This window comes from Leucopleurus acutus, assembly GCF_964270905.1.
Source record: "Leucopleurus acutus genome assembly, chromosome: 10".
In the NCBI taxonomy this organism is placed as follows: Eukaryota; Metazoa; Chordata; class Mammalia; order Artiodactyla; family Delphinidae; genus Leucopleurus; species Leucopleurus acutus.
Genome location: NC_139153.1, coordinates 21016788 through 21044316, shown reverse-complemented (window position 1 = coordinate 21044316; position 27529 = coordinate 21016788). Strand labels below are relative to the sequence as shown.

The 27529-nt window shown below is 39.2% G+C and overlaps 1 protein-coding gene across 7 annotated transcripts in view; it reads left to right on the top strand.

The window, feature by feature from the left end:
- Positions 1-26810, top strand: part of MITF (melanocyte inducing transcription factor) — a 224016-nt gene extending 197206 nt beyond the window's left edge. For 4 of the 7 annotated variants that reach the window (XM_082847224.1, XM_082847228.1, XM_082847223.1 and 1 more), the window contains 5 exons: positions 5759-5876; positions 8561-8635; positions 14403-14478; positions 18023-18170; positions 23233-26810. In XM_082847224.1, coding sequence (XP_082703350.1) covers positions 5759-5876; positions 8561-8635; positions 14403-14478; positions 18023-18170; positions 23233-23634 — 819 coding nt within the window. In that variant the 3' untranslated portion in view covers positions 23635-26810. The remainder of the gene's footprint in view (positions 1-5758; positions 5877-8560; positions 8636-14402; positions 14479-18022; positions 18171-23232) is intronic. The other 3 variants (XM_082847226.1, XM_082847225.1, XM_082847227.1) reach the window with 1 other exon arrangement.
- The last annotated feature ends 719 nt before the right edge of the window (positions 26811-27529 follow it).

Here is a 27529-nt window from a genome sequence, read left to right as displayed (position 1 = left end):
TCAGGCATTTGGCTTCTTAAAAGCCTCCAGTGAAAAATATGCACTCACTTACAAGTGAAGCAGTAAAGCACAATGGTTGGGAGTTGAAGATTTATGATCAGACCTGGATTCAAATCCTGAGTGTGCCATTTACTATCTGACCTGGCACATTACTTTGCTTCTTAAAGTCCTCCATTTCCCCATCTGTAAAATGGGACTGATCACTGTTTCTACCTCACATGGTCATCTCATAAAGTATGTACAGCATTTAGCGTTGGAAACATAGCTTGTACGCAACAATATCTAAATTATTAAATGTAATTTATTATAGTTTCAAATAATTTTGATAGCATTTTTTCTGGGTGTTATTCACTCAGCACCTGTCATGTGTGAAGCTCTACGTTAGAATAATATCATACTCGATAATGGAAATATTTCTCATAGTGAGTCTCTCTGTGAATTCCAGATGTGGGTCCCAGTTTGCCTCATGGAGAACTCGTCCTTGTGACAGCCCTTCTGGAGATGTGACCTTTAGGCTGATAACCCACGTCTCCCCGGTCAGTCTACATCAGAGTAGACATCCTAGTCTTTCATTATCCGATTGCTCCTGAACTCCTTTTAAGATTGATTTAGCATTTATTAAAGACCTCATAGGTGAGCAGTGCTGGGTAAGGTGCTGTGGATGCAAATGGCTCAGGTCTCCTTCCTGGTCTCATTGGGCTTACAAGCTTAGAAAAGGAGACCACTTCAGACCTTGAATGGAGAAGGATAATTCAGAAGCAGAGAGGCCATCTCAGGGGAGTTCCCAGATAGGAAAGAACCCCCAGGTAGAATTTAATTAATTCCCAGTCAGGAGAGGAGTAACCTGCAGCCACGCTCAGGAGTCACTGACTTTGTCCCAGCATCCATTTCTCTTCTGTGTTCCCCCGCATCAGAGCTTTCCCACAACAAACAATTTTAGCATTTTACTACGGGCAGAAAGACTGTAACATAGAGGTTTGGAACACAGACTCTGAGCCAGACATCTGAGTTCAGTACATACTCTGGAGTGAGTTATTTGTCTTCCCTGCCTCACTTTCCTTGTCTGGAAAATGGGGACAGCAGTAGCATCGAAAACAATAGAAACCATGTGAAAATTATGAGTTAATCTACAAAAAAATATTTAGGACAGTCTTGCCTGACATGCTCTCACTGAATGTTAGTTACTAGCTCTTATTCATGATAAATTTGGGTTTTAATTGTCAAAATTAAATAACAAAGCCACTACAACTTACTAATGTTTTAATTTTTTTTCCCCCACAGGGAAGTTTAAACTGAATGTCCTTTACATTGGGCATTTTTCCTTTTATTTGATTCTTTGAAATGGTCTATTTCAAGTAAACTACTTTAAAAAATAAAGTGGAAGGAACACTTAGAGAGGAAACTATCCTAAGGGAATTGGAGTCTAGAAATAACTATTCTGAGAGCACAAGGGCCCTCTTGTACCATCACAAACAAAGAATAAAAGTCCCAGTTTACTTGTGCTAACAGTGCTCAATTGATATTCAGAGAAGGGGACCATCCAGAGAGAAAAAATAATAACATTTTACAATTATCATTTACTTGGAAAAATATTCATTTTGGTAGAGCAGAGCACTGAAGAACTTGATTCAGACCAAGTTTAGGGCACATACCCACGTGTGTCTACCTTCTCTTTATTTGTCCTAATTAGGTTGCGGCTTTCATCTGTCCATTGTGTAGCTTGTGCACTGGAAGTGAAATCTTGTCCATCAAGTTAATGTGCTAGATAAAAACTCAGCAAAGACACAATATATCCATGTTAACAGAAGATGCCTCTTCCTCTTCCTTAGCTCCAAAGGTGTTATTTTGACCTAATTTTGATGTTAACCGTGTTTATGAGGGGATTTTTCTAGTTCAGACGGGGAACCACAGAATCATTTCTTAAATTTGCATGGCTAGGAGACTCATTTCTAATTAGAAAGCCATATTATTTTAATCAGCCTTCCTCTGAGTAGCTTCAACAAGTAACAGTCATTAATACAAAGAGCATAAGCCATCGTTTAGAGCAGAGTCTTTCAAACCTTGGTACTATTGACATTTGAGATGGATAATTCTTTGTTATGGAGACTGTCCTGTCCATTGTAGGATGTTTAGCAGAATCCCTGGCTTCTACCCACTGGATGTCATTCGCACCTTGCCATCCCACTATGACAACCAAAAGTGTCTCTAGACGTTGACGAATGTCCCCTGGGGAAAGGGGCAAAATCATCCCCAATGAAGAAGATTTAGGGTAGTGAGTGGTCACTTTAGCTCTGCAGATCCCCTTATTTCTGTGCTTAGATCTGCATTGCGGTCCAATAAATTGGTGCAGTGGTCAACGGGATGCTTGGCAATTAATATGGCAGACAGTTTTGTTGATCAAAGGGAAAATTAGCTTGACTGTCCAAAAACTGTAGACTGGGTATACGGTACTTTCCGGAAAACTATATTCCTACACATAGCAGTTTGTCAGTCACTTAAGAAGCAGGTACTCTGTTTCACCTACTTTTTTTTTTTGTGGTACGCGGATCTCTCACTGTTGTGGCCTCTCCCGTTGCGGAGCACAGGCTCCGGACGCGCAGGCTCAGTGGCCATGGCTCACGGGCCCAGCTGCTCCGCGGCATGTGGGATCTTCCCGGACCGGGGCATGAACCCGTGTCCCCTGCATCGGCAGGCGGACTCTCAACCGCTGCGCCACCAGGGAAGCCCTGTTTCACCTACTTTTATCTCGTTTACCTTTTACAAAACCCTGTGAGATGGGTGATATGATTGCCACTTTTCAAAGAGGGACGTCTCACCTCAGAGAGGTTAATATCATATAGCAGGTCAATGACAGGCAGGTTCTAACCCGGGTCTCTGACTCCTAAGCCCAGGCGGTAAATGACTGTACTGTGAATTTCTAAATTTGAGTATCCACACTTGGTTAGTGAGCACCTGGGTTTTTATTTGCTCAGGTTTAGTTGGAGATTAATTGAAAAGTGCAGTTTCTAATTGGTTATCATCAGCAGGTTGATCCTGCCCCCCCAAATACTACAATTAACATGCAATGTGAACCTCCTATCAAAAATCTCCACTGAGACACAGCGAGACTTTCCTTTTTGTAGAGTCAGCAAGATAAGCTACACAAAGTGCCTTTCTGCTTCTGTGCCTGGCTCAGAGTAGGCGCCCACAAAATTAAATTTTCCCCAGCAAAATATTCCAGCAGACTCTCCGCTGCCCACTCCTAACCAGCAAGTATTGGAAAAGCAGCCGAAGCAGGAAGTCTTTTAGAGAACTCTCCAGAGGGTTATCAGCTGCTTTTTCAACTGGAAGTAATGAGGTTTGACCTCGGTGGAGTGCCCGATAAGGCATCTTGTTATAGAGATTTTAATTCATCTCTCTTTTTGGTCAGCACTGCTGTCAGTCCAGGCAATCTTCTCTGCAGTTTTTAACCCCTTCCCAATCCATTCCCTTCTGGGTTTCCCCCACTTCCACCCCACTTTTCCATCCATCTCTCTCCCCCTCTTGGGTTTGTGTCTCTCTCTTCCTGTTTCCATCCTGCCCCTTGTGTCTTTGTCTCTGTCTTCTTCCTAGTTTTTGAGTTTTTCACCCTCTTTTTCTGTGAGTCTGCATTTATTAAATATATGTACATATAACATCTTCCTTTACATTGTGGTTAGAAAATATATTCTTGTCCTGGAGAAGCTTATAATAGAAGATATCTGTTCAATATAGATCCAGTGATGACTTAGAGGGTATTTTTTTAAAAAGCTAGTTGCATTTATCACTTGCCTATTGTTTATCTCTAACAAATTATCATAATAACACAATTACATGCTTTGCATACGATTTGCATATGAAGCATAATACATATGATCTATATTTCTCGAGCTATGGAAACAATTGTTTTTAGCTTGTGGCATTGAATCTGAAGTCACATTCTTGGTTTATTAATACCTGGTACTTCTTCCCAAATCTAAAATTCCAGGATGGGAGGATAAAGCTTTGGAATCTAGAAGGGTTACCAGATGTCATACCAGCTTTGTAAGTTTTGACTCTCTGACTGTACAGTGCTGTATTGAGACATATGAGCACCTTTCACTTTGCTGTATTAAGTTGGACAAGAATAAACCTGAACACACACAGGGCAAGGCTGACCCTGAGAAGGTGACCTATTTCGTATAAAACCACTAAGTGAAATGACAGCTAATAATCAAAGTCACTTTTTTTTTATCAGTTCCTTAGCTAGAGGCCCTTGAAATGTGGTTCAAGGGCATTTTACATTATCACAATGCATTGTTCATATGCATATGTATAGTAAGATATGTGTAATCCATTTTATGTACAGGATTTAGATGCTGTCTTCACAAAGGAGCAAAAGACTGAGTGGAGAAGAGAGATGTGCCCTGCTGATCTGTCTGTGCTATCTGCCCCCAACCCCAATTATATCAGAGCAAATGTCATATTAATGTGTTGGAAAATACCTTATTCTGTGCACAGCCCACCCCCATCTCTCTAGCTAGGAGTTTAGTTCATAGAGTATTTATTTAGAAGCCATGATAGGAATACAATGGCTGATGGCTACCCATGAGGGGAAACACATTTGATTCTGTATTTCATGGTATAATTTCATCTGTATGTTAGTGGTTATTTGAAAGAGTGAAATGTGTTGTATTGTGGTACAGCCTTTACCAGGTACCTCTTGATTACTAAACAGTTTAATCATACTTAAATGTTATCTAAATTTACTTTTCTCAGATTCGGAGTGTATAATCAAGTAAGGGAAGGGCTGAATGACATAAAATCTCACCTGGTAATAATAGTTACAGAAATTATTTAAGTTAAGCTGGAAATGGGAAGTGTCTGCCGTGGAAATAGTGAAGCCACCTATTTCCCAACAATTAATATTTAGAACTTTATTTCAGGGAGTGGCAAGAGGAAATGTCTTGGATCTCTTTCATCTACAAAAACGGGTGCATCAAACTCATGACAGGGAGCTAGTTACAGGAAAATGCATATGTTGCAAAGGGAACTCATTGTTGGGAAAAAAACAGGTTCATTACTTGAAAATATTCAATTCAGAACAAGAGACAAACACTCATAAGATAGTTTAGGAAAGCTAAATATTTCTTTCATTTTTTTTTTTCAAACTTAAAGTTTTGTTCTTTTATGAAAGCCAGTGGGCTCCCTCTTGTGGCTTTGTGAAAGATTTCAGTTTCAAGGAAAATAGCTTTTTAGCAGTAAGGAAACCATTTCTTTTCAAATAAGAAAACACTGTTAATTGCTTTTCCTTATAAAGAGAGAGAAAGAAATAAGGGAGAGAGGAAGAGAAGGAAGGAAAAAAGTTGACTTTGATGAAAAACGTGATTTGGTAACAAAGCCATGCCACATATAACCCTACCTATAATAATAGACAATATTTACTGGGTGTCTTCTGTAAGCTACTACATGTGCTAAATAATGAGTTCGCACGTTATCCTTTGTCTCCATGCTCAAAATAAACCTATAAGCTGGGTAGCAGAGTGATTTTATGGGCGTGAGATTCTGCCTCCTTTCCTGTCACTAAGGGAAACCCCCTAAGGAGACCATATATCTGTGAATGAATGAAAAGGTAAACATCTCATCTTTTCCTATGTTAAAAAATATCTTTTTACATCAGATCATTTCTTTTAAATAAAGTCTGGAATAGGATATGGGTTTTAGCTGAATAACTTAGGAATCGTTCAACAATTCATTTCCGTTACTCTTTTTCTCTCTCTAGTTACCTGTCTCTGGAAACTTGATTGACCTTTATGGGAATCAAGGCCTGCCACCACCGGGCCTCACCATCAGCAACTCCTGCCCAGCCAACCTTCCCAACATAAAAAGGGAGCTCTCAGGTAAATACCCAGCAAAATCTCTTACTAGAGATTTTCTGTTAATTTTCTGGTAAGCAAAGTTATCCAAATAGTGACCTCCAGAAGTATTTCCAACTCGCAGACATACTTTTTTAGGTCTAGGCAGTGGTTAAAACATTGAGCCATATTTTAAGATAGAGGATGTATCTTTGAAAATCTTTGTTTCCAGTATTTCTTGAGATACTGGGAATCAGGCTGCTGTAACTCCATGACACCCATTATTGTGTCTATGGCTGCTGTCCCCTTTGGGGTGAGGGCAGCAGGCAACACTTTCAATTATGAGATGTCTCTCCCCATCTGGTGTTTTCCTTAGTTGCTCGGCCCCTAGAAACCTTTGAGTTTGAGAACCCTGGTCTGAATTTTCCTTTGACACACATTCAAGCCCACAGTTGGGATAGGGTAAGAATATATTTCTTATATCTTCAGATGCCTCCTGTTATTTTTGCTGTATCATGTGCAAAAGAGTTATTACACGGAGTGAAAAAATAAATCATCAAATGGAGCAATGGGTATCATTTGTTCTTGAGGCAAGTGTGAAATTACCTATTTCTCCATTTTTGTTTAACACTTTAGGGAAGGCCTTTGGCCAGTAAAACATGATGAAACTGTATTAGAACTGGTATTCCAACATGCTGGGTTTTATGGCCTTCACCTCATCCCCCTTTTTGTTATTTGATCCTTGCATCCTACAGGATTGGGTGAATAGACTGAGACTATGGAATATAGATTTGGTGCAGAAAATTCCTCTTCTGTTCAAGGGTGTCTTGAAAAAAAAAAAAACTTCAGAAAATCGTGGCAGGAGAAAGAATTTTTTAAAAAAATCATTGATTTGGTTTAAAAAAAGATGATTAATTAATACATAAAAACCATCAAAAGCCAACAAACAAGTAGATACTGTACATGAAGGAAAAGTACAATGAAGTCTTAGAAAAGATAGCTAAATGAAATCTGTATTAAATAATGGTAAAATATGGTTAGAGTGACATGTGTAAAGTTCCTGAGTGCAAAGTGGAGTTTTGAATTATGTATATGATTGTTTCTTCAAAAAGAAAAGAAAACAACAGAAGCTGGGGGTAGGAGGAAGAAATGGGTGAAAGGGATATACATTTATTAAATTTTTTAAAAAGGCAGATATAACAGACAATATACTTCTAGAGGCACTGGTATCTTAGAAAATGACCAGTACAGACTGGACAAGGGTAAAATGGCAAGAAAAGGAGAAAAGGGACAGGAAATGAGGTTCAGACCACTGATAGTTTGGGAGGTAGCCTAATGTAGACAAAACAGAATAGGCTTGGGAGTCAGCAAATCTGACCTAAGAGGAAAAAACATTATCTTTATGAAGTCCAGTTTTCCCACCTGAATTAGGGTCCAGTCAGGGATTGGAACAGGAAAGCTTTAAAATAATTATCAGTCAAGTACAGGCAAGCAGCTACTAAGAGAGGAAAAAACTAAAGAATACCCTAAGGCTGCAGGGGAGTGTCCAAACTTGGAAGAGAACCCTCCTCCCCAAGGCCAAGAGGCCAGCCTCAGTGGGAAGGATGTGGTTGCCGCCACTAGATGGCAAAGGCGTTCACTGGTTGCCTTGACCAGAGTTGGTCCACAGTTGGTGGATTGAGGGTGACAGGCAGAGAACCACAGGGTGGGGTGGGCAAAAAGAAAACAATAAAAAAGTTAAGATACTGAAGTAGAGGGTGTGTGAATAAAAGCTGCCTGTCATGCTTCTATGTGAGAGGTAAAAAAAAAAGGAAATGATTTGGATTGATCTTCCTAACTGAAATAATTCAGCTTCTGAATTATTTATCTATCTATCTATATAAATACATATAATAATAGCCATATAATAAATATATGCTATAAGTAATGCTGAAAAGATTTCTGTTTTGAAATAAAGTTCTGAAATGATAGTGTGACGTTTTGGATATCACTTCTGAAAAGGAAATAACAGAGGTTCCTGAATCCCGGGATTAGTGAAATAACATTTTTTTCCTTGTTTTATTTTGCTCTCTGTAAGGCGGAAAGTAATCCCTTATCACAGAGATCTCACCAGAGTTGCTATGCAAATAGACTTTTCCAAATGGAGTTGCTACTAAATGCCTCTGTACCCTATGCCTATTTTTGTTTTTATAAACTCAGACTAGTAAGTAGTTGCCCCTAAGAGTCATTGAATCATTTCATTCTAGCAGGTTCTGACAAAACCTGGCTCCAAGTTCTTAAATAATGAGTTCATTTCCATTAATCAGTTAGAGATCCAATTTGGAAGCCTCTCGGCTTAGTTTTCATACCTTCGTAACAGATCAAAGAAAGACTGAAAAGATCTATTGCCTGAAAAGAAAATTTGACTCCTGATAATACACTATGAACAGCAAATTCCCATAGTTTCTAGTTATTTATTTTTTTCTTATTTGTACCTGTATGTTTACAGCCTGTCAGACATCTTTGTTACTGGTCTTTTGCCATTCTGTAGAAGCTGAGTTTTTGCATTTATTTGATATATGTTGCTTTTGGAAAAAAATGCAAGCCTTTTAAAAGTCAAAAATTTTACAACCCTATTTTTATTCAAGTCATATAAGTGTCCATTTCTTTAGAAAATAGGTGTTTTGTAGTTTACACTGTGGTGTGCCTTGAACAATTCTAATTTCTAATGACTTCATTCACATGCACAGCGCATATTTTTCCCACAGAGTCTGAAGCAAGAGCATTGGCCAAAGAGAGACAAAAAAAGGACAATCACAACTTGAGTAAGTTGGTTTTATGTTCATTATATTGGAGTCCATGTTTCCCCTTATATCAAAAAATTTCCAGACATTTTGGAGGAAAATTGGTTTCACCTGTTAAAGGTACATTTTATGGAAGAAAATTGTTTTCTGGAGAGACCAAAGTATATAATTTTCCCTGTATTTTAATCTCAGATCAAGTTGAATCTCACACACACACACACACACACACACACACACACACACACACGTTTTCAGTATCTTGAGGAGTTTGTTGTTTTGTTTTTTTGGGTTTTTTTTTTTTTTTGGTAAGAGGGAGTCTTGATCCCCACCTACCCAAATATAAGTTGCTCACACTGGAACTTATTAAAAAAAGGGGATTATGGGATCACCTTCTCCAGTGAGATTTAAAAGAAAAAAATTAAACATCTGGAGGGGAGACATTGGGTGACATGAGGAAGCCTCCTAAATTTCTGACTTTACCTGTGACTTAAAAAAGAGGTTTTCTAACATTCAAAATTATTTTTTTTATATGCTTCATTTACTCTTGGTCACATCTTTAAGCTTTTTCCTATGAAAAGTTAAGATTTTTTGTTTCATAAACAAGTGAAAGAGGCTGAAAATAAAAAAGGGATTGGGCTTGGAAGTAGAAAATAGTTTGTGTGTGTATGAATTTCTCATCTCTTGCCCCCATCCTCTTTTTCTTAAACTGATTTTTAAGGATATAAGTTATGTATAAATACTTTGTCCTTATAAAAATGATAGAATAAGGCCAGAGTTCTCTGATTCCTAAAAATAATCATTGTTGGGTTTCTTTTCAATTTGCTGTTTGTCTTTCCAACCTCTTTCCAAGTATTTAAGAACATACACCCTTACACTTGCATGCAGAGGTTATAATAGAATGGTTTTGTGTATGATTTAACACAAACAGTATCGCATTGTCTGTATCTGTTACTGCCTGCTTCTTTCGTCACCAGTATGTCCTGAAGACCTTCTGCTGTTATTCATCTAGATCTATCTACTTTTAAAAAGCTGTTGCATAGTATTCCCCAGTGTAACTTGTGATATTTCATAATCCTCGTACTGCTAAGTGTTCATGTTGTTTCTAGTTTCTCCCTGTTATAAACAGTGCCACAGTGAACATTTGCAGACATGCCTCTCTGTGTACAGGGGAGTTTGTTTCTCCAGATTAAATGCTAAGAAATGGAATCACTAGGTCCTTGGGGGAAGGAGGTTGTGTGTGCGTTTCTTCTTTTAATAGATCCTACCCTTCCCAGTTCCTGTTTCACTTAGAAGAAGCTTTCCTTATCTTTTAACCAAGAGATTTCAACTAATATTTCTAAGGTCTCCTCTGGCTTCAAAGTAATTTTACTGTAAGATATTTCTTCTTTTAAAATACCTTAGAAATGAGATAATGATAATTTCTCCTAACTGAAATGTGGAAACTAAGTTGGATGTTGTGAAAAACATAATCCGCCTTTACTTAGTCACCTAAACTCTCAAGTTCAGGGTTGTCCGTAAAGTGTAAATATGATCAACTCTGAGGGCTATAAAACAACCTTAAGATCTCATTGAACTGTTGGAAATTAATACTCAAGTTTCACTTGCCCATTGGCATAGCTTTTCCTCTTCTAGGAATTTATCTTGTAAGAGTCCTTGCCAAAATGGGCAAAAGAATACATTCATTTATTCACTCATAGCTACTTTTTGAGCCCCATTATGTACAAGGCACTTTTCTACAGAAGTGAACCAGATACACAGGTCTCCCACCCTGAGGAGCTTACATTAGAGTCAGGGGCAGACAGAATAGATGAGCGGTCAGATACACACAGGTCGTTTTACAGCTTCGGATAAGTACTGTGATAGGAGTAAAAAGTACACGCGAGCATTGGCAAAAATAGTCATTATACCTTTGAAAAAGAGGGAGAAATTGGAAATAGTCTAAATATTCATCAGTAGAGGATTTGTACATAAATCATGGTACATCCTTATGAGGGACACTCAGTGCCTCTTAAGAAGAATGGGGTTGATCTGTTTTACTTGTTTACAATGTATTACTGAGTGAAGAGAGCAAACTGCAGAATAATATGTATAGGGTCCAATTATGTAAAAAAGAAAACACTGTATGGGGGTGTGTGTGTGTGTGTGTGTGTGTGTGTGTAAGAAGATCTAGGAGTCAGCCTTATCATTGACAGTTTCCTCAGGCAAAAAATGTTGGGTGGTGTAAAGAGTTTGCTTTTACTTTTTTCTGTATACATATTTGCATGTTTTGCAAATTTTTGCAAGCTCATATCACTTTTATAATTGGGGAGGGTAGGCACTGAATTAAAAATAAAATGCAGTACATACAAATGTCGACGATGAAAGGTGTCAACAATATGCTGCTGAGTGAGAAAAGATAGATGCAGAATGGTTTTTAGTGTAATTCTGCTTTAACAATGTCATTCTTTATTCAGCACATAGTTGTTGGGGGCCTACTGTGTGCTAGGCTCATATAGATACTCGGAATGCCTCAATGAATAAACATACAAATAAATAAACAAACAAAAGTATTCAGATATTAGATGGTATAGAGCTCTATAAATGAATGGAAGAAAGAAGTATGTAGATGTTAGGTGGCAGAAAGTTCTTTGAGGAGACATAGTGCAGACAAGGGGGTCAGGATGGGAAGTGGTGGTTCACTCCTAAATAGGTAGTCAGGGAAGGCTCATGGGTAAATTTGAGTCACCTCACCTGAGGGAGGTGAGGGCAGAGCCATTCACGTATCTGCGGGAAGAGTGTTCCAGGCAGGTGGAACAGCAGTAGAAAGTCCTAAAGTGGGGAGTGTGTCTGGCTTGGTTGAGGAGGAGCAAGGCCCATAAGGCTGAGGGTGGGGGGAGCACAGGGGAGTCACCGTAGAAAGTGTGGTCACAGTGGGAGATGAGTAGAAATGAGGTCAGAGAGGTGGGAGCCCCCAGATCCTTGGAGGACGCCTTGAGGACTGGGTTTTTGTCTTGGTGAGAGGGGAAGCGATAGGAGGGTTTTCAGCAAGAGATTGACAGGCTCTGACTTATGTTTTAACAGCTTCTGTGTTGTAGTTAGACTAACGGGGGTAGGTAGTGATGGGCATGGGTGAAGCACAGATACCACTCAGGAGGATTGCAATAATCCAGGCAAGAGATGGTGGTGACTTCTATTCAGGTAGCAGTGAAGGTTTGAAGTGGACAGGTTCTGGCAATATTTCAAAGGTAGAGCGAGCAGATTTTGATGATGGATCAAGTGTGGGATGTACTGATAAAAGAAATAGAGGGGGCTTCCCTGGTGGCGCAGTGGTTTAGAGTCCGCCTGCCGATGCAGGGCACATGGGTTCGTGACCCGGTCCGGGAGGATCCCACATGCCGCGGAGCGGCTGGGCCCGTGGGCCATGGCCGCTGAGCCTGCGCTCCGCAACGGGAGAGGCCACAACACTGAGAGGACCGCGTACCGCAAAAAAAAAAAAAAAAAAAAAAAAAAAAAAAAAAAAAAGAAATAGAGGTACAGAATTGATGCCAAGGTTCTGGCCTAAGCAACTGGAAGGATGGAGTTACAGTAAGTGAGCTGAGAAAGCCCGTGGGTGGAGCTTTTTTTTTTTTTTTTTTTTTGCGGTACGCGGGCCTCTCACTGTTGTGGCCTCTCCCGTTGCGGAGCACAGGCTCCGGACGCGCAGGCTCAGCGGCCGTGGCTCACGGGCCCAGCAGCTCCACGGCATGTGGGATCTTTTCGGACCGGGGCACGAACCCGTGTCCCCTGCATCGGCAGGCGGACTCTCAATCACTGTGCCACCAGGGGAGCCCGGTGGAGCTATTTGAGTGGGAAAGACCAGGAGCTCAAGTTTGGAATGCTGGGGCTGCCTGTTGGACCTCCATATGGAGACATCTCTAGTAGTCAGACTTATGAGTCTGGAGTTCCGGGGAGATGACTGGGCTGCAAATACAAGTATGGGAGTCATCAGTGTATATGTGGTATTTAAAAGCATGAGACTAAATGGGGTCACCCGGAAGTGAATGTAGACCGAGTAGAGTCCTAAGAACTGTGTCCTGGGCGCACATCTAGGCCACGTGTGTGTTTATTCTTAGAACATAAAAATAATCACAAAGGATATATAACAGATTTTGCAGTGGTGGTATCTGGATCATCGGGGATTTTTATTTCATTTCATGTGTTTCAGTATTGTTTGTTTTTTTTATGATTATTATATGCTTGGAAAAAGTAAGAAAACATGGCATACTTCAGAGTTTGGGGGAAGTTAGCTAGAAGATCAGAGGTCCAAAAATTTCTTCTTCAGAGCCATTTAGCATCACTTACTGTTTCTATTTTATAAAAGTCTGATAATAAGACAGTATTATACATAACTGATTCAATCATAGAAATAATCATTCAGCTAAGAAAAAATGCAATATATATTGAGAAAGTAGTGAATAATATTATTTACCTAAGTGTGCACAATATTAGTGAGTCAAATATAAATATATGTTGGGTTTTAATATGTGTAAAGTAAAATATTAATATCTTTAATCCAATTTATTAGACTTTAAGTTATTTGGAATTTATTTGTCAGGCTAGGTAAATTAAAAACATTTATTAACTCATATGCCTACTGTTTCACCCTCCCGTGAGAAGATGATAATTTAGTTGAACATACAGCTGGATTTATAAAAGAAGAATGCTGTTAGGATGCATGGTACAGTTAAAGATGCTTGACTTCTAGGATTATTGTATTCAGTACTGTCGCCCCTGGACACGTCTGCCTATTGAGCACTTGAAATGTGACTAGTCCAAATCGTGGCATGCTGTCAGTGTAAAATAGACACTGGATTTTGAAAAGTTAGTACAAAGAAAAGAATATTAAATATCTAATTTATAAATTTTTATATAGTTTACATGTAGAAATTATAATATTTTGGATAGACTGAGTTTAATAAAACTATTAAATTATACCTCTTTCTTTTTCCTTATTGAATGTGACTACTAGAAAACTAAAAATTACATATGAAACTTGGGCAGTACTGGGCTAGAGGAGGGGTTTTTGTATGACCTGTAGCCTAAGAATGTTTTTTCTCTTGGGCAGTACTGGGCTAGAGGAGGGGTTTTTGTATGACCTGTAGCCTAAGAATGTTTTTTACATTTTTAAATGGCTTTAAAATATTAAAATGCGAATAATATTTTGTGATATGTGAGAATTATATAAAATCCAAATTTCAGCATCCAATGTTTCTTGCTAGTAAACTAGATACAAAAATTGTATCTAGTTAATATTACTACATTTTGAATTCTCTTAGCACAAAATTTGTGGAAGTCTGTTTTCTCTCTTGCTGTGTAAGTACCTAATAATATGCTTAATTTTGCTATTTGGCCCACAGAGTACTCACTATCAGGCCCTTTGCAGAAAGCTTGCCGCCCCTGGTCTGGAGGATCAGGGCTGAGTACAGGCTGTTCTCCACTTATTGCTGGGTGTCCTTGTCAGGTCCCCAGTATCACCAAGGTAGTTTTGTCATTTGTAACTGAGGATGGTAACTCCAATTTCAGGTGTTACTAGAGTCAAATGAGAATTTACAATCTCAGGGCTTCGTAAATGATAAAGCTCTATACAAAGCTAGCTCATTTTTTAAAGGTCTTTATCCTCAGTACCAAAACTAGGAGAATAACCAGGAAATACAGATGCGTTTCTGTTGTCCTGACTCAGCAGAATTAACATGCACATGCCTTTAATGAGATATGCTAAATGCGTACGTCACCATTACTAATAGCCCTTTCCTGTGCTTTTTTCTTAAAGTTGAACGAAGAAGAAGATTTAACATAAATGACCGCATTAAGGAACTAGGTACTTTGATTCCCAAGTCAAATGATCCGTGAGTACAATTGCATTGTATATTTTTTCGTACCTTAATGTTTTTTCATATGTTGCAAAAAGCACACAGTTATAAAAACTAAAGAAGTACTCCCTCTCCCTTTGTTCCATTTGTGAATACTTCTTACGCCTCTCTTTTGAAATCTGAAATTTCAAGAGAACTGAACTGAAATTGAAATCTGAAATTTCGAGAGAAATGAACTGGATTGTTCAAAAGTATTATTGGACATGAGCTGTTCAGCTTTGGATGTGAGGAAGTGACTTCCTGAAATCTGAGAATCCTTGGCAACTAAACACCGAACTACTAAAAAAATTCTTTTTATCAGTTCATGCAGGACAGAGATTTCAGTAGCTGATAAAGCAAGATTTGTTAGCTATTTGTTTGCCAACAAACTCATACAATATCTGTAGGCATGGAGAGCTGATATTGGAGATTTCAAGTTTAACAGTATTCAGCAGACAAAAGGTCAATTTTTTCCCCAAAAATTACATGCCCTTTGTATTACCAATCTAGGAAAAAGAGTAAGTTTTAATCCTCTTATAAGCGCAGGTCAGCTAATTTGGATTTCAGCTTTCAGTCTCTCATGCCGCTCTTTCAGAGATAACGGTTGTAAAGATAATTTTTCTACTAGCAATGTCAGCAAATAGGACAACAAATACACAATTTTTATCCATTAGAAATTGGCCCATTTGTAGTGAGGGGCTCGAAGATGTATACATTTTAATGGCTCCCACAGGCAGTCTATGAAATTAGCCTTTGAATATGACCTTTTAGCTACCTAATAAAATGTAAAGATGAAATCAAGCATTATTCATGCAAGGCTTATTAAATTTGCTATTCACATTATTGTCAGGGAATTTGTGACAAAATAAAATAAAACCATTGCCCATTCTAAGGTGGTTTTTGATGAATGTTCAAGCGCAGTCTCCATCGTCAACATTTTGCTTTCCCAGGTTTCAAGGAAAGCTGTTTTGAAACTCAAAACATTCAAAATCTCAGTTCTGCAGCACAAATGCATCCTACGAAGGGGCTGTGACCTTCATTTCCTATAGTCAGTCTTGCATGATAGTTGAAATTGAATTCCCATTTTCCTATTCTTTATCAGCTTTCACTTTTTAGCATATTCTTTTAAACTGTAGCACGTGGATCTCTTTAGTAACATATTATGAAATTATGGGGCTGCAGTGAAAGCCTCTATTTGCATATCTTCTTTCTCTGTTGTATTAGAATACTTGTGTGTTTATAATCTGAACTGATAACAATCTTTAATTGTAGGCATTGTTTCAAGATGAAATGGACTGCAGTCTGTATGGGGGTTTTCCTATACCAGGTTTCTGGAACAGACTTTGGGACTGCTATAGAGACATAGTCTAGCTGATCATGGTCTCAGCCCCATACCCTCTCCTGCCCTAGAGTCGATCTGCTTTTATTGACTTATATATTAGGGATCTGTTTACACTTCTGTGTAAAAAAAGGGTCGCTCTCGTTGCAAAAAAAAAAAAAAGTTTGAAAACCCCAAAGCATAATTGATTAATTGGGTCTCACAAGGAAGTAAAACCCAAGAAAACTGGTTGGAATAGTCTCTTCTTAAAAACGGAGTGGCTGCTTGCCTGTTTCAGTAGTGGTCTCTCACTTTACTGGCCTAGTGAAGGCATCTTTCATTATAATTTTATTTCTCTCTGGCGGCTGAAGTTTCTGTTGTTTTCTTCTTAGCCCTGAACATTAAGCGGGTTGGCTTTGTGCTCACTCCGAGTATCTCAGGACACCTCCCTGGGTTGCCATCTTTGGTGCCCAGACCCCAGGAATCAACCCCTGGGAATTCTCTGGGGGCTGTAATTCAGCATCCCATGGGAGAGCTTCTGTTTTGTTCTTCATCTAACCCATATGAGGAGCAATTACTTGGTGGCTTGTTTTAATGGCCTTCCGTTCACACGTCCCAGCTGATACTTCCAATCTTCTTTTAGCAGCTAAAGATTATGGGGTAGGAGGTTTTCCATACATTAAATTGTTTTTGTTTTCATCATTGTCATTATCATCATGAATATTTTCTATAAAAGAGCTCAGGTTAATTTAAAGCACTATAAAAATATTACTGTTAGTTATAATTCTATTCTTAATTGTTTTCTGGGGTGCTCTAAACTTTTCAACTCACTTTTAGCTACATTTTAATGGCATTCTTAATGTTCTCATATAGGAATGCAGTAGCGCTATAGTGTTTAAAAACTGAAAGGCACCAAACTCAGGCTACCTGGGTTTGAATTCCAAAACAGTCCCCTACTGGACGTCTGACTTGGGGAAGAATTCTCATATTTCATTTTTCTCATCTGTTAAAAGAAAAAGGGGGAAGGAGGACCAGAATATTCCTACCTAGTCTAGTTGTTTTGAGCGCTCAGTCACATAAGAGGAAGAGTAGTTTACGGCATGGGGTCTGGCACCAGATTCTCCAGGCTTCCCGGCTGTACCACTTCCAGGCTGTGTAACTTTGGGCAAATTACTTAACCTCTCTGTGCCTTTGTTTTCCAGTCTGTAACATGGGGATAATATTAGTGCCTACCGATTAAGGTTGTTATGATTAAGTGAGCTGCAAAGCACTTTGAAAAGTACCTGTCATGCAGTAAATGCTGTTTAAAGATAGCTATGGTAATTACCACGTTGAGTCCTTAACACAGTGCCTGCTCCATTGTTTGAACTGCATTCTAAACTTTTCCCAGCATATTCATATAAAGTGCCTCCTTTGATTCTAACAACATACCTATGAGGCTGCTCATACAAGCATGGTATCATTGTTTTGTTTTTGTTTTGTTTTGTTTTCTTTTGCGGTACATGGGCCTCTCACTACTGTGGCCTCTCCTGTTGCGGAGTACAGGCTCTGGACGTGCAGGCCCAGCGGCCATGGCTCACGGGCCCAGCTGCTCCGCAGCATGTGGGATCTTCCTGGACCGGGGCACAAACCCATGTCCCCTGCATCGGCAGGTGGACTCTCAACCACTGCGCCACCAGGGAAGCCCGGTATTGTTGTTTTGTAGATGAGGAGGTGGAGATCGGAGAGAGGTTGATATTGATGGGAATATTCATGATAAAACCCAAGGATGCCATTTTTATGCCACATACAATCAAGTAGTGAGATCTCACAGAATTTTTTTTTAATCATAGCTTATTCTGTCTGAGTGGGTTAACTTTTATAGTCCTAGAAATCTGTAACTATTGAATATAGTGTTTAAGAGTATTGACTTTGTCATCAGCAAACCTAAATTTAAGTCCTGACTCCACCTTCATGTAGCTCTGGGACCGAAGACAAGTTGAATCGTCTCTGATTCAACATGTGCACAACGTCCCTCTAACTCCAGGCGCCTGTCCGGGTGAAAGAAGATAACGTAGAAGTCATGGGTGGACGGTGTCCAGCAAGTTGCCGGCACCCAATGAATGATAGCGATTCTCAACTTCTGATTGTTACCTCGTCTTTAGAAACTGAATGCTCTAAATATTGAATTTTCATGGAGCCTTCAATCCTAAAACAGTCTGTTTCCTTCCATTTTCATCCCAGAGACATGCGCTGGAACAAGGGAACCATTTTAAAAGCGTCTGTGGACTATATCCGGAAGTTGCAACGGGAACAGCAACGTGCTAAAGAGCTTGAAAACAGACAGAAGAAGCTGGAGCACGCCAACCGGCACTTGTTACTCAGAATACAGGTACCAGGCGTGTGCAGGGTGAAGGTGACTACATGTTAGTGACTTGAAGATGGGAGAAGTATAATGAGCCATGAGGGAGTTGATTTATGTGATCCTAGTACAGTCTGTACTCATTATTTGTGGATTCCGCTTTGTGATTTTGTTTCCTCGTAACAATTTATTTGAAACCTCCAGATCGACACTTGTGGCACTTCACGCTCATTTGCAGACATGTGCAGCATGGCAAATGTGACTTGGCTGGTGCGTTTGCTTCTAGTTAAGGTTGGGCAAGGCGATGCTCTGTCTTCTTGTTTCAGCTCATACTGTAAACAAGTGTCCTTTTTTGCTGTCTATTTAGTGCCATGTTTTTCACATTTTTGTGGGTGTTTTGGGTGATTTGCTGTTTAAAGTGGCCTCTGAGCATGGCCCTGAAATGCTTTCACATCTTCCTAAGCACAGGAAGGCTGTGATGTGCCTTATGGAGAGAAGTTTCATTCAGGCATGTGTTGCGGTCCTGTTGGCCTTGAGTTTAATATTAATGAATCAATGATATGTAGTAAACAAGGTGACTTCAAACAGGAACACACATAAAACAAAGTTGCATGTTGATTGGTTGGTGAAATGTTGTGCGCAGATGCTTGCAGGACCCTAATCCTCTGTTTCCTCCCGGAACAATGGTTCGGCATTCACTAATTCAGTGTTCATAGCAACTCTGTAGCACGTCTTTGGCCATTCATGCTCCTGTGACGAAAACACCGTAGACTGGGTGGCTTACACAACAAACATTTATTTTTCACAGTTCTGGAGGCTGGGAAATCTATCAAGGTACCGGCAGATTTGTTGTGTGATGAGAGCCTGCTTCTTAGTTCATAGATAGCTGTCTTCTTGCTGCAAATTCACAGGGCAAAAGGGGTGAGGGACCTCTCTGGGGTCTCTTTTCATAAGGACACTCATGCTATTCATGAAGGCCCCCCGCTTGTGACCTAATCGCCTCCCAAAGCCCTACCTCCAAATACCATCACATTGAGAATTAGGTTTCAGCATATGAACTTTGGGGGGCATAGACTTCAGTCCATAGCCATAAGTACTGCAAATCTTGAGAATTGAGAGTAGTTGTTAAATACAAAGATACCTTAGTATTGAGTGGGGTGCAGTCCATGGTCAAAGCTCATGTTTATAGGAACCTGGGACACCCAGAAGATCTTATCATCAGGGTATAAATTTTAGAAATAGTTACAGATAATGAAGTTATACCATATGTATCTTTAGCTTACATACTCTTAGTGGGAGAAATACTATTTTAATTATACATGTAATTCACCTGTCATTCAATTTAAGGAGTGTACATACCAACGTAACCATGAGTTGGGGGATCCCTGTAATATCAGCTCCTGGTGCTCCGTCATCACTTGGCTTTTCATGCTGAATATAAAGATGCAACTGCCTTTGGAACTGTCTTGAAGAAGAGAAAGAAAAACTGACTCCTTGCTAATGACTAAAGGAGTTGGCTAGGGTTATTTTAATTTACTTGCTGACTTTGAACACAGCCAACCCGTAAGGGTCGATGACGTTGTATCTTCTTCTTAAGTAGATGGACCCACTTCTACCCGGTTTCGCCATAGAGCGATGGTTGTGGAGCGGCAGTGTAGAGTATACGGCACTTCAGAGACTGCCTGGTGGTGGTTATTCCCCGATGATGAACTTATTTAACAGAGTCGTTTACTTCTGATTTCCAAGCTTGTTCATACCCCACAACACTGTTGACATTTCTAGATGTCACATCTCTCATGTCATGGCAGCGATCTTCAGCCCTGGGTCAGAGAGGCAGAAGGTGGTTCTCCTCTAGGGGGTGCCTTTTGGAATCTTGGTAGTGAAATAGAGGTTATGTGTCATTTGAAAATCCCCCTTCCCTGCTTTCTCCTTTTTTGGCTTTTGCTGCTTGTTTTATGTTCCATGTCTTCAGTAATCAGACGCAGGTCTTTAGTCTCTTGTACTTAGTATATATACCTATTTATAAAAGCAACTTGTACTAATGCGTCATTTCTTTATACAAATAATAAAATATAATAACTGTGTTGAAAGACAGGCTAGGTTTTGTTTTAAGGTTTCAAACATATATATTCGTGTGAAATACGAATACCGTGAAAAATGTGAATTGGAAGTTGCATGGTGACGATGCCTTTGGTTTCTTCCAATGTCAGTGAAGCAGCCTTTAGAACTTCTGTGTATCATGGAAAGCATTATTAATTAGGAAAGCTGTGCTGTGCAATGAGCCTGAGTTCTCTAGGTGAGATCTATCACATTATTTAGCAATCTAAGTAACACTTTATTCAGCTGGTAAACATTTTAAATTAAACAACAAAAGAATAGAGTAAGATGGATGCCTCTCTTAATCCAACTCTTTTTTTTTTAAGACACACTACACGTGTGAGAGCGCTGTTCTTATTATGTGGCGTAGACTTACCGTTGTGCATGTGTTCAGCTTGGGCCTAAGGGGTTCCTTTCATTTTCACCCTAAGTGATACATGCAAAAATGTTCACAGAATGAAGAGCATGAAGCCTTACTATCACTGGGACTGCAATTTTATTAAGCAGCCCAGGGCTTTGAAATGATGCCCAAGGAGACTTGTGTGTCTGGAGACTGTGTGAAGGAACGTGCATATACTGGTGTGACATCTCAGGCTCCCATCTCTTGTACTGCATCTCGAGGAAGACCTTGCTAATCAAACATCCTTTAATACAGGCTGAACACAACTTTTCAGGAACATGTGTTTCTAGGCTTGTGGGCAAAGGTTGAAAGGTTGTGTCCTGTTGGAGAGTACATTTCCCCCTCTCATGACGCAAGGTGACTTGCTTCAAATGTATATTCTGTTATTTTTATTGTATCACAAACATAGGAAGATGGCATTGGCTTGTAGAAGCAAATTGCTCTTCAGGATCAATTGGGGTCTTTACGGTTCATTGTAGGGGGGTGGTCTAGGCATACTCAGAAAGGGAAAAGGAAAAGAGCTTGTTTGGAAGGTAGTTGAAATGAGGCACTGGGGCAAGTCTCTGACACTCAGGAAGTGAATTAGGCACCTAGGGCTGCCATTACAAATACCACAGACTAGACAGCTTACACAACAGAGATTTATTTTCTTCTAGTTCTGGAGACTAGAAATCCAAGATCAAGGTGTGGGCAGGGTTGGTTTTTCTGTGGCTTCTCTTCTAGGCCACCTTTTCCCTGTGTTTTCCTATTCTTGTGGCTTTTCCTATGTGTATCTCTGCGTCCTCATCTCCCCTCCCCGATATTAGATGAGGACCTACCCTAAGGATCTCATTTTAACCTAATCACCTCTTGAAAGACACTATCTCCATGTACAGTCACATTCTGAGGTCCTGGAGGTTAGGATTTCAACATAGGATTTTGGGGAGGGGACACAATTCAGTCCATAATAGGAAGGATGTGAAGAAAGTGTAGGAACAGATTGAGGACTTTCTTGTGGAATTAAAAAAAAGCAAAAAAACTCCCTTTGCCTTGGTGAGATGGGTTAAATGATGCATCCCAAACTTCAGTTACGTGTATGGAATTTTCATAACTTTGGCCATTACTAGTCAATCTTTATTAGTTCCCAGTGCCCTTAATCTCTTAGTAACTTTTTCACTGCACCTTAGACCAAAAAAATACCTACCATTTCCTTGTTAGGTGCTAACAACTTAGTAGCCATTTGAAAATATAAAACGTATAAATTGAAAGAAAAATCACATTTTAATTTTATTTTTAAATAACCACATTACTTACTAGTGAGATATGTGTGCCTGTGAGGCACTGCACAGCTTCTCCAACCATGGAGTCAGATTGGACGCTGCCACCCTCGTTTCCCATTCCACACTGATTTTCATGCAGGAGTTGTTTTTTTCTTTTCTTTTTTTTTTTTAATCACAACAACTACCTGAGACCCGGCTTTGTGTTGATATGATGTGATGGAAGCAATGTAACACAATCTAATACTAAAACTGTAAAACTGTCTTGAGTTTGATCATTCTCACAGTAGAGTGCATTCCCCTTGAAACTTTAAAAATATCCCCAGTGTCCTGGGAGTTCATTATAGTACCCGTAGATATCTCTGCACAGTGTAGGGAGCGTAGACCTGTACTATTTACTGATTATTTTCCTTCAGTCAGCTCACATTTTGACATTTTATTTTTACATTTTTTAACTTCTCCTCCCTGTTAACATTAACATCTATGAGAAACTGTCTCTGTATTTCATACATAATAAAATCCATATACAACCTAAAAATCATTTACTGTATTACCAGTGATACTCTGTGTACTTTAAGAAATATGGTGTTTATTAATTTGAAAGAGCAAAAAATTTTTATTTTAACAATTTATTTTTTTGCAAATGTATGTTTTTTTAAATTAATTAATTTATTATTTGTGTTTGGCTGTGTTGGGTCCTTGTTGCTGCGTGCGGGCTTTCTCTAGTTGCGGTGTGCGGGCTGCTCCTTGCGGTGGCTTCTCTTGCTGCAGAGCATGGGCTGTAGGCGTGCGAGCTTCAGTAGTTGCAGCGCACGGGCTCAGTGGTTGTGGCTCACGGGCTCTAGAGCGCAGACTCAGTAGCTGTGGCACACGGGCTTAGTTGCCCCGCGGCATGTGGGATCTTCCCGGAACAGGGATCGAACCCGTGTCCCCTGCATTGGCAGGCGGATTCTTAACCACTGCGCCACCAGGGAAGTCCCTGATTTTTTAAAAATACTTTTTAAAGCAATTTTAGGTTCAGAGCAAAATTGAGCCGAAGGTGTGGAGAGTTCCCGTATACCTCCTGTTCCCACAAGTATATAGCCTCCCCCAATATTAATATCCCCACCAGAGTGGGGCATTTCAACACTAGATGAACCTATAGTGAGACATCATTATAACCCAAAGTCCCTACTTGGCATTAGGGTTCACTGTTGGCGTTGCACACCATTTGGGTTTGGACGAATGCATAACAACATGTAACCGTCATTATAGTATCATGTATCGTACAGTAGTTTCACTGTCTTGAAATCCTCTGTGCACCACCTCTTTAAGTTTCTGATTTTTATTTTACTTTTAGGAACTTGAAATGCAGGCTCGAGCTCATGGACTTTCCCTTATTCCATCCACGGGTCTCTGCTCTCCAGATTTGGTGAGTCGGATCATCAAGCAGGAACCCGCTCTTGAGAACTGCAGCCAAGACCTCCTCCAGCAACACGCAGACCTAACATGTACAACGACCCTGGATCTCACAGACGGCACCATCACCTTCAGCAACAACTTTGGAGCTGGGACCGAGAGCAGCCAAGCCTATAGCGTTCCCACGAAAATGGGATCCAAACTGGAAGACATCCTCATGGACGATACTCTTTCTCCTGTTGGCATAACTGATCCACTTCTTTCCTCGGTGTCCCCTGGGGCATCCAAAACCAGCAGCCGAAGGAGCAGTATGAGCATGGAAGAAACCGAGCACGCTTGCTAGCAAATTCCCCCTGCTCTGCATTCCCACAGACTGCTTCCTTTCTTGATTAGCAGATTTAATAATTTACCTGAAGGGGTTTTCTTGATCATTTTCCTTTAATATGAAAATTTTTTTTTCATGCTTTATCAATAGCCCAGGATATATTTTATTTTTAGAATTTTGTGAAACAGACTTGTATATTCTATTTTACAACTACAAATGCCTCCAAAGTACTGTATGGTAGTGTACAGTATCTGTGAACTGAATTCACCCCAGATTTTGGCTTTCAGAGCAAGAGGATTTTTGCATCAGAGAAATTGCTGTCCATTTTTATTCAGGGGAAACTTGGTTTGCTATTTGCATGCCTGTGACTTCCTTGGAAATGAAATGTAAAGTTTAATTGAAAGAATGTAAAGCAACGAAAAGAAAGAGAAAGAGAGAGAGGAGGAGGGTGGGGAAGAGAAGAAGAAAAAGAAATCCATACTAACACTTTTCCATTTTGTAAATGTATTGATTCATTGGTACTGCCTTAAAGATACAGTACCCTTTTAGCATCATTTAGTCTTTATACTGCAAACTATTTAAAGAAATACTATATTCCATAAAAGAAAAAAAATGCAACCATTTTCACGTGTATTGTCTGGTTAGAAAATGTAACTGATACCTTAGGTGCAACTGAAATTGAAGGGAGATATAGACCAAGGCTCTGAAACATGGGGTCTCATCTTGTTCTCATTCATTCTGTGCTCTGTTACAGTTTTCCTCATCAGTGAGTGTGATTCAGTTTTTCATAAGATATATTTTATTTTGAAATGGAAATTAACGTCCTCTCAAAGTAAAATGTTGAGGAGCACTGAAAGTTTTCCTCCTTTTTTTTTTTCCTCTTCAATTTCGCTTTTGATAAGAAAACCAAACTGGGCACATTTCTAATTGGCTTTACTATTTTTATTTTTAAATTATGTTTTACTGTTCATTTGATTTGTACAGATTCTTTATTATCATTGTTCTTTTCAATATGTTTGTATTAATTTGTAAGAATACGCATCTTAAAATGGCAAGTTTTCAATATTTTTACAACTCACTGGTGGTTTTCCGCATTCTTTGTACACACATGAAAGAAAACTTTTATGCAAGGTCTTGCGTTTAAAGAGAGCTTTGTGAATATTTTGTATATTACAGTCTCACTCAGAACTATTTTCCACACATTTAAGCTGTAGTATAAATAGGCTAAAACCGGCTTTCTAGAGAGAAACAACTTACATATTTATTTTTAGTGACATAAAACTAGCAATATCCTTGGAGAATGATACCATAGCGTTAATATGCCCGTTATGGTCGTTTAAATTGGGGTTTATTTCAGCAAACCTGCTGAATGGTTTTTAAAGAGAGAAATACTGTATTGGCCAATTACTGTTACTTGATAACAATGTTTTAACAAACAGCAATGTTGTAAAGTTAGTTTCAGTGCATTATCTACTTGTATAGTCCTATGCAATAACAGTAGTGTTACATATATTCTATCAGGCCTAGATGTTCTATACAGATGACACATGGTGTTAAGAGGCAGGCTGTTGAATGGAGTTTCTCAGTAGCAGCCTACAATTGAATAGCAAGTGGTATAAAGCATATCCATTCAGAATGAAGTGCCTTAAATATAGCAGAGTAGTCTCTAGCACTGACTGAACTGTAATGTAGGAGAAAGTCTCAAGATGGTATCTATAATCAAGAGGAACGTGTAGCATGGTGCCTATGTAGACAATATAAGAGCTTCCAATTTTCCTTCATATATTTTTAATATGAAATATATTTTAGTGACAGAGTGCCAACTTCTTTCATCAGGAAACCTTATTCAGGAGGTATTTGTGTGTGTGTGTGTGTGTGTGTGTGTGTGTTTTTTTTAAAGAAAAACAGTTTAAATGTCAACTGTGAATTGGTGATGGATATTGGAGGGTTCAGACAGAAGGACTGTCAGATGTATGAATGGATGGCTTACGTGAAAATAATCAACCGCATAGTTACCATGCACGGTGGGCCATGAGAATCCTTGGAAACATTGATGATGCTATCAGTTTTACAGCTTTATGACTTAAGGGGGTAGGGAAAATTAGTTCCCATTCTTTCAACCCCCTTAATTGTACAGCTCTTTTCCTAGAATAGTGATGCAAATCTGCATGAACAGCTAATTGTACCATAGTGTTCATTGATACAATCATAGCAGTGTCTATTTTTCTCTTCATATTTATATAGGGGGAGGGGAGCTGGGCGCAAAAGTCGAAGATCGCGATGGTATGATGCTAGTTTTCCTTAGCTGATTTAGAGAGTTCTTAAAAATAGAGCAAGTTTGACTCACCCATGGCCCAGGGAATTTGGCCAGGGTTAAGCCACCTTATAGAAGGCTTTGTGGAAAGAAAGCATGGCTTCTTGTACCACTGCCCTGACGCTCGCAGCTCCTGAGCTCACCATTGCCTGCTTCTCCATCCCCTTCTTAACACAATTTCTGGGAGGGGGAAGGTGAGCAAGCTCAGGAGAATGCTGCAATCTCTGGGGTGGTTTTATTTATTTCTTTTTTGCCAACTAGAGTGTGGATGCGTCTTAGAGACTAGCTAAGCCAAGAGGCGGTGGTTTGAGCTCACTGTTTGTGACAAGGAGAATGGTCCACACCACTCCCCCCATTCCTGGGTGCAGAATTGTGACTTGGGGTTAGGCCTCCCTATGGAGTGACCAAAATGCCAAACTTGTCCACCTGCCTCTGGGTATGGCAATGGAAATACCAAACCTTCTGACTTTGCCAAAAACCATACAACCAACCTGGTCATACATAGGATGACAAAGTTCTTTCTGGTTGTTTTAAAATACTAAAGCAATAAGAACAAATAAAATACATAGGAAGTTAAAAGATATAAAATAAAGCACAAAGGAATGCACTTACTAATTTTTTTTTTAAATGCACTGGGGAAACGTTGATGTTGATAACAGTATATAAAAACATCCCTATTTCTTGAAAAAAAATGACAAATGACTGTCTCTTGCGGACGCTTGGTACTGTAATGTTAATACTAGTCACCTGCTGTTGGATGCAGCAACAATTTCTGTATGGTCCATAGCACTGTATATTATGGATCGATATTAATGTATCCAATGAAATAACTGAACTGTTGTTCTTGATAGCCTCATTAAAGCATTTGGTTTTTCACATAGTGGTGGCCAATTGTGTTTAGTTAATGCCAATTTTGAATATTTTTTGCTTTATCAAAAAATAGGAGCACACATTTTCTTCTGACTTAATGAATAACAAATTGCATGAAAAAAATTTAAATGCCAGTAAGTACTTTTTTTGTTTTAAATGCCACTCTGAGATACTACTTTTTGGTTTTAAAGATTTTTGATTACTTTATGACTTGCACTGAGATGAACTATAATTATGCAGCTTTTCCCCCCCTCTGAATTTAGGGAGTTTTAAAAGTCCCAAATGCCAAGAATTCATTTTAGATATAGGAATTTTATTTTAAATGTTTCAGTGAGAGGTGGCTTTACAAAGAGAGAAATTGTCAGAGAAACTCTTGCATATTTACGAAAAAGGTACTGGGTTTTTAAAATACAAATTTGTGATAATGAAAGCTTAATATACCCAGGTTGCCAGCTTCTGGCTGTTTTTTTTTAAAATTTTTTTTAAATACAGTACTTAAGAATCATTTGATAAATGTTGGATTTGAATTGGGAAGTGTCAGACAAAACATGTCTTTATTCCCTAGCTAGACCTTAAACTTCTGCCCTTAAAAAAAAAAAAAAAAATCATCTGGTTTAACCTCTGGAGAAAATGAGCAAGAAACTTCCCGTAACATTTGTGTTCTGATTGTCAGCTTTTTCTTAAGCATGATTTTTTTTCCCCTTAAATTGTAATATACAATAATTGAGC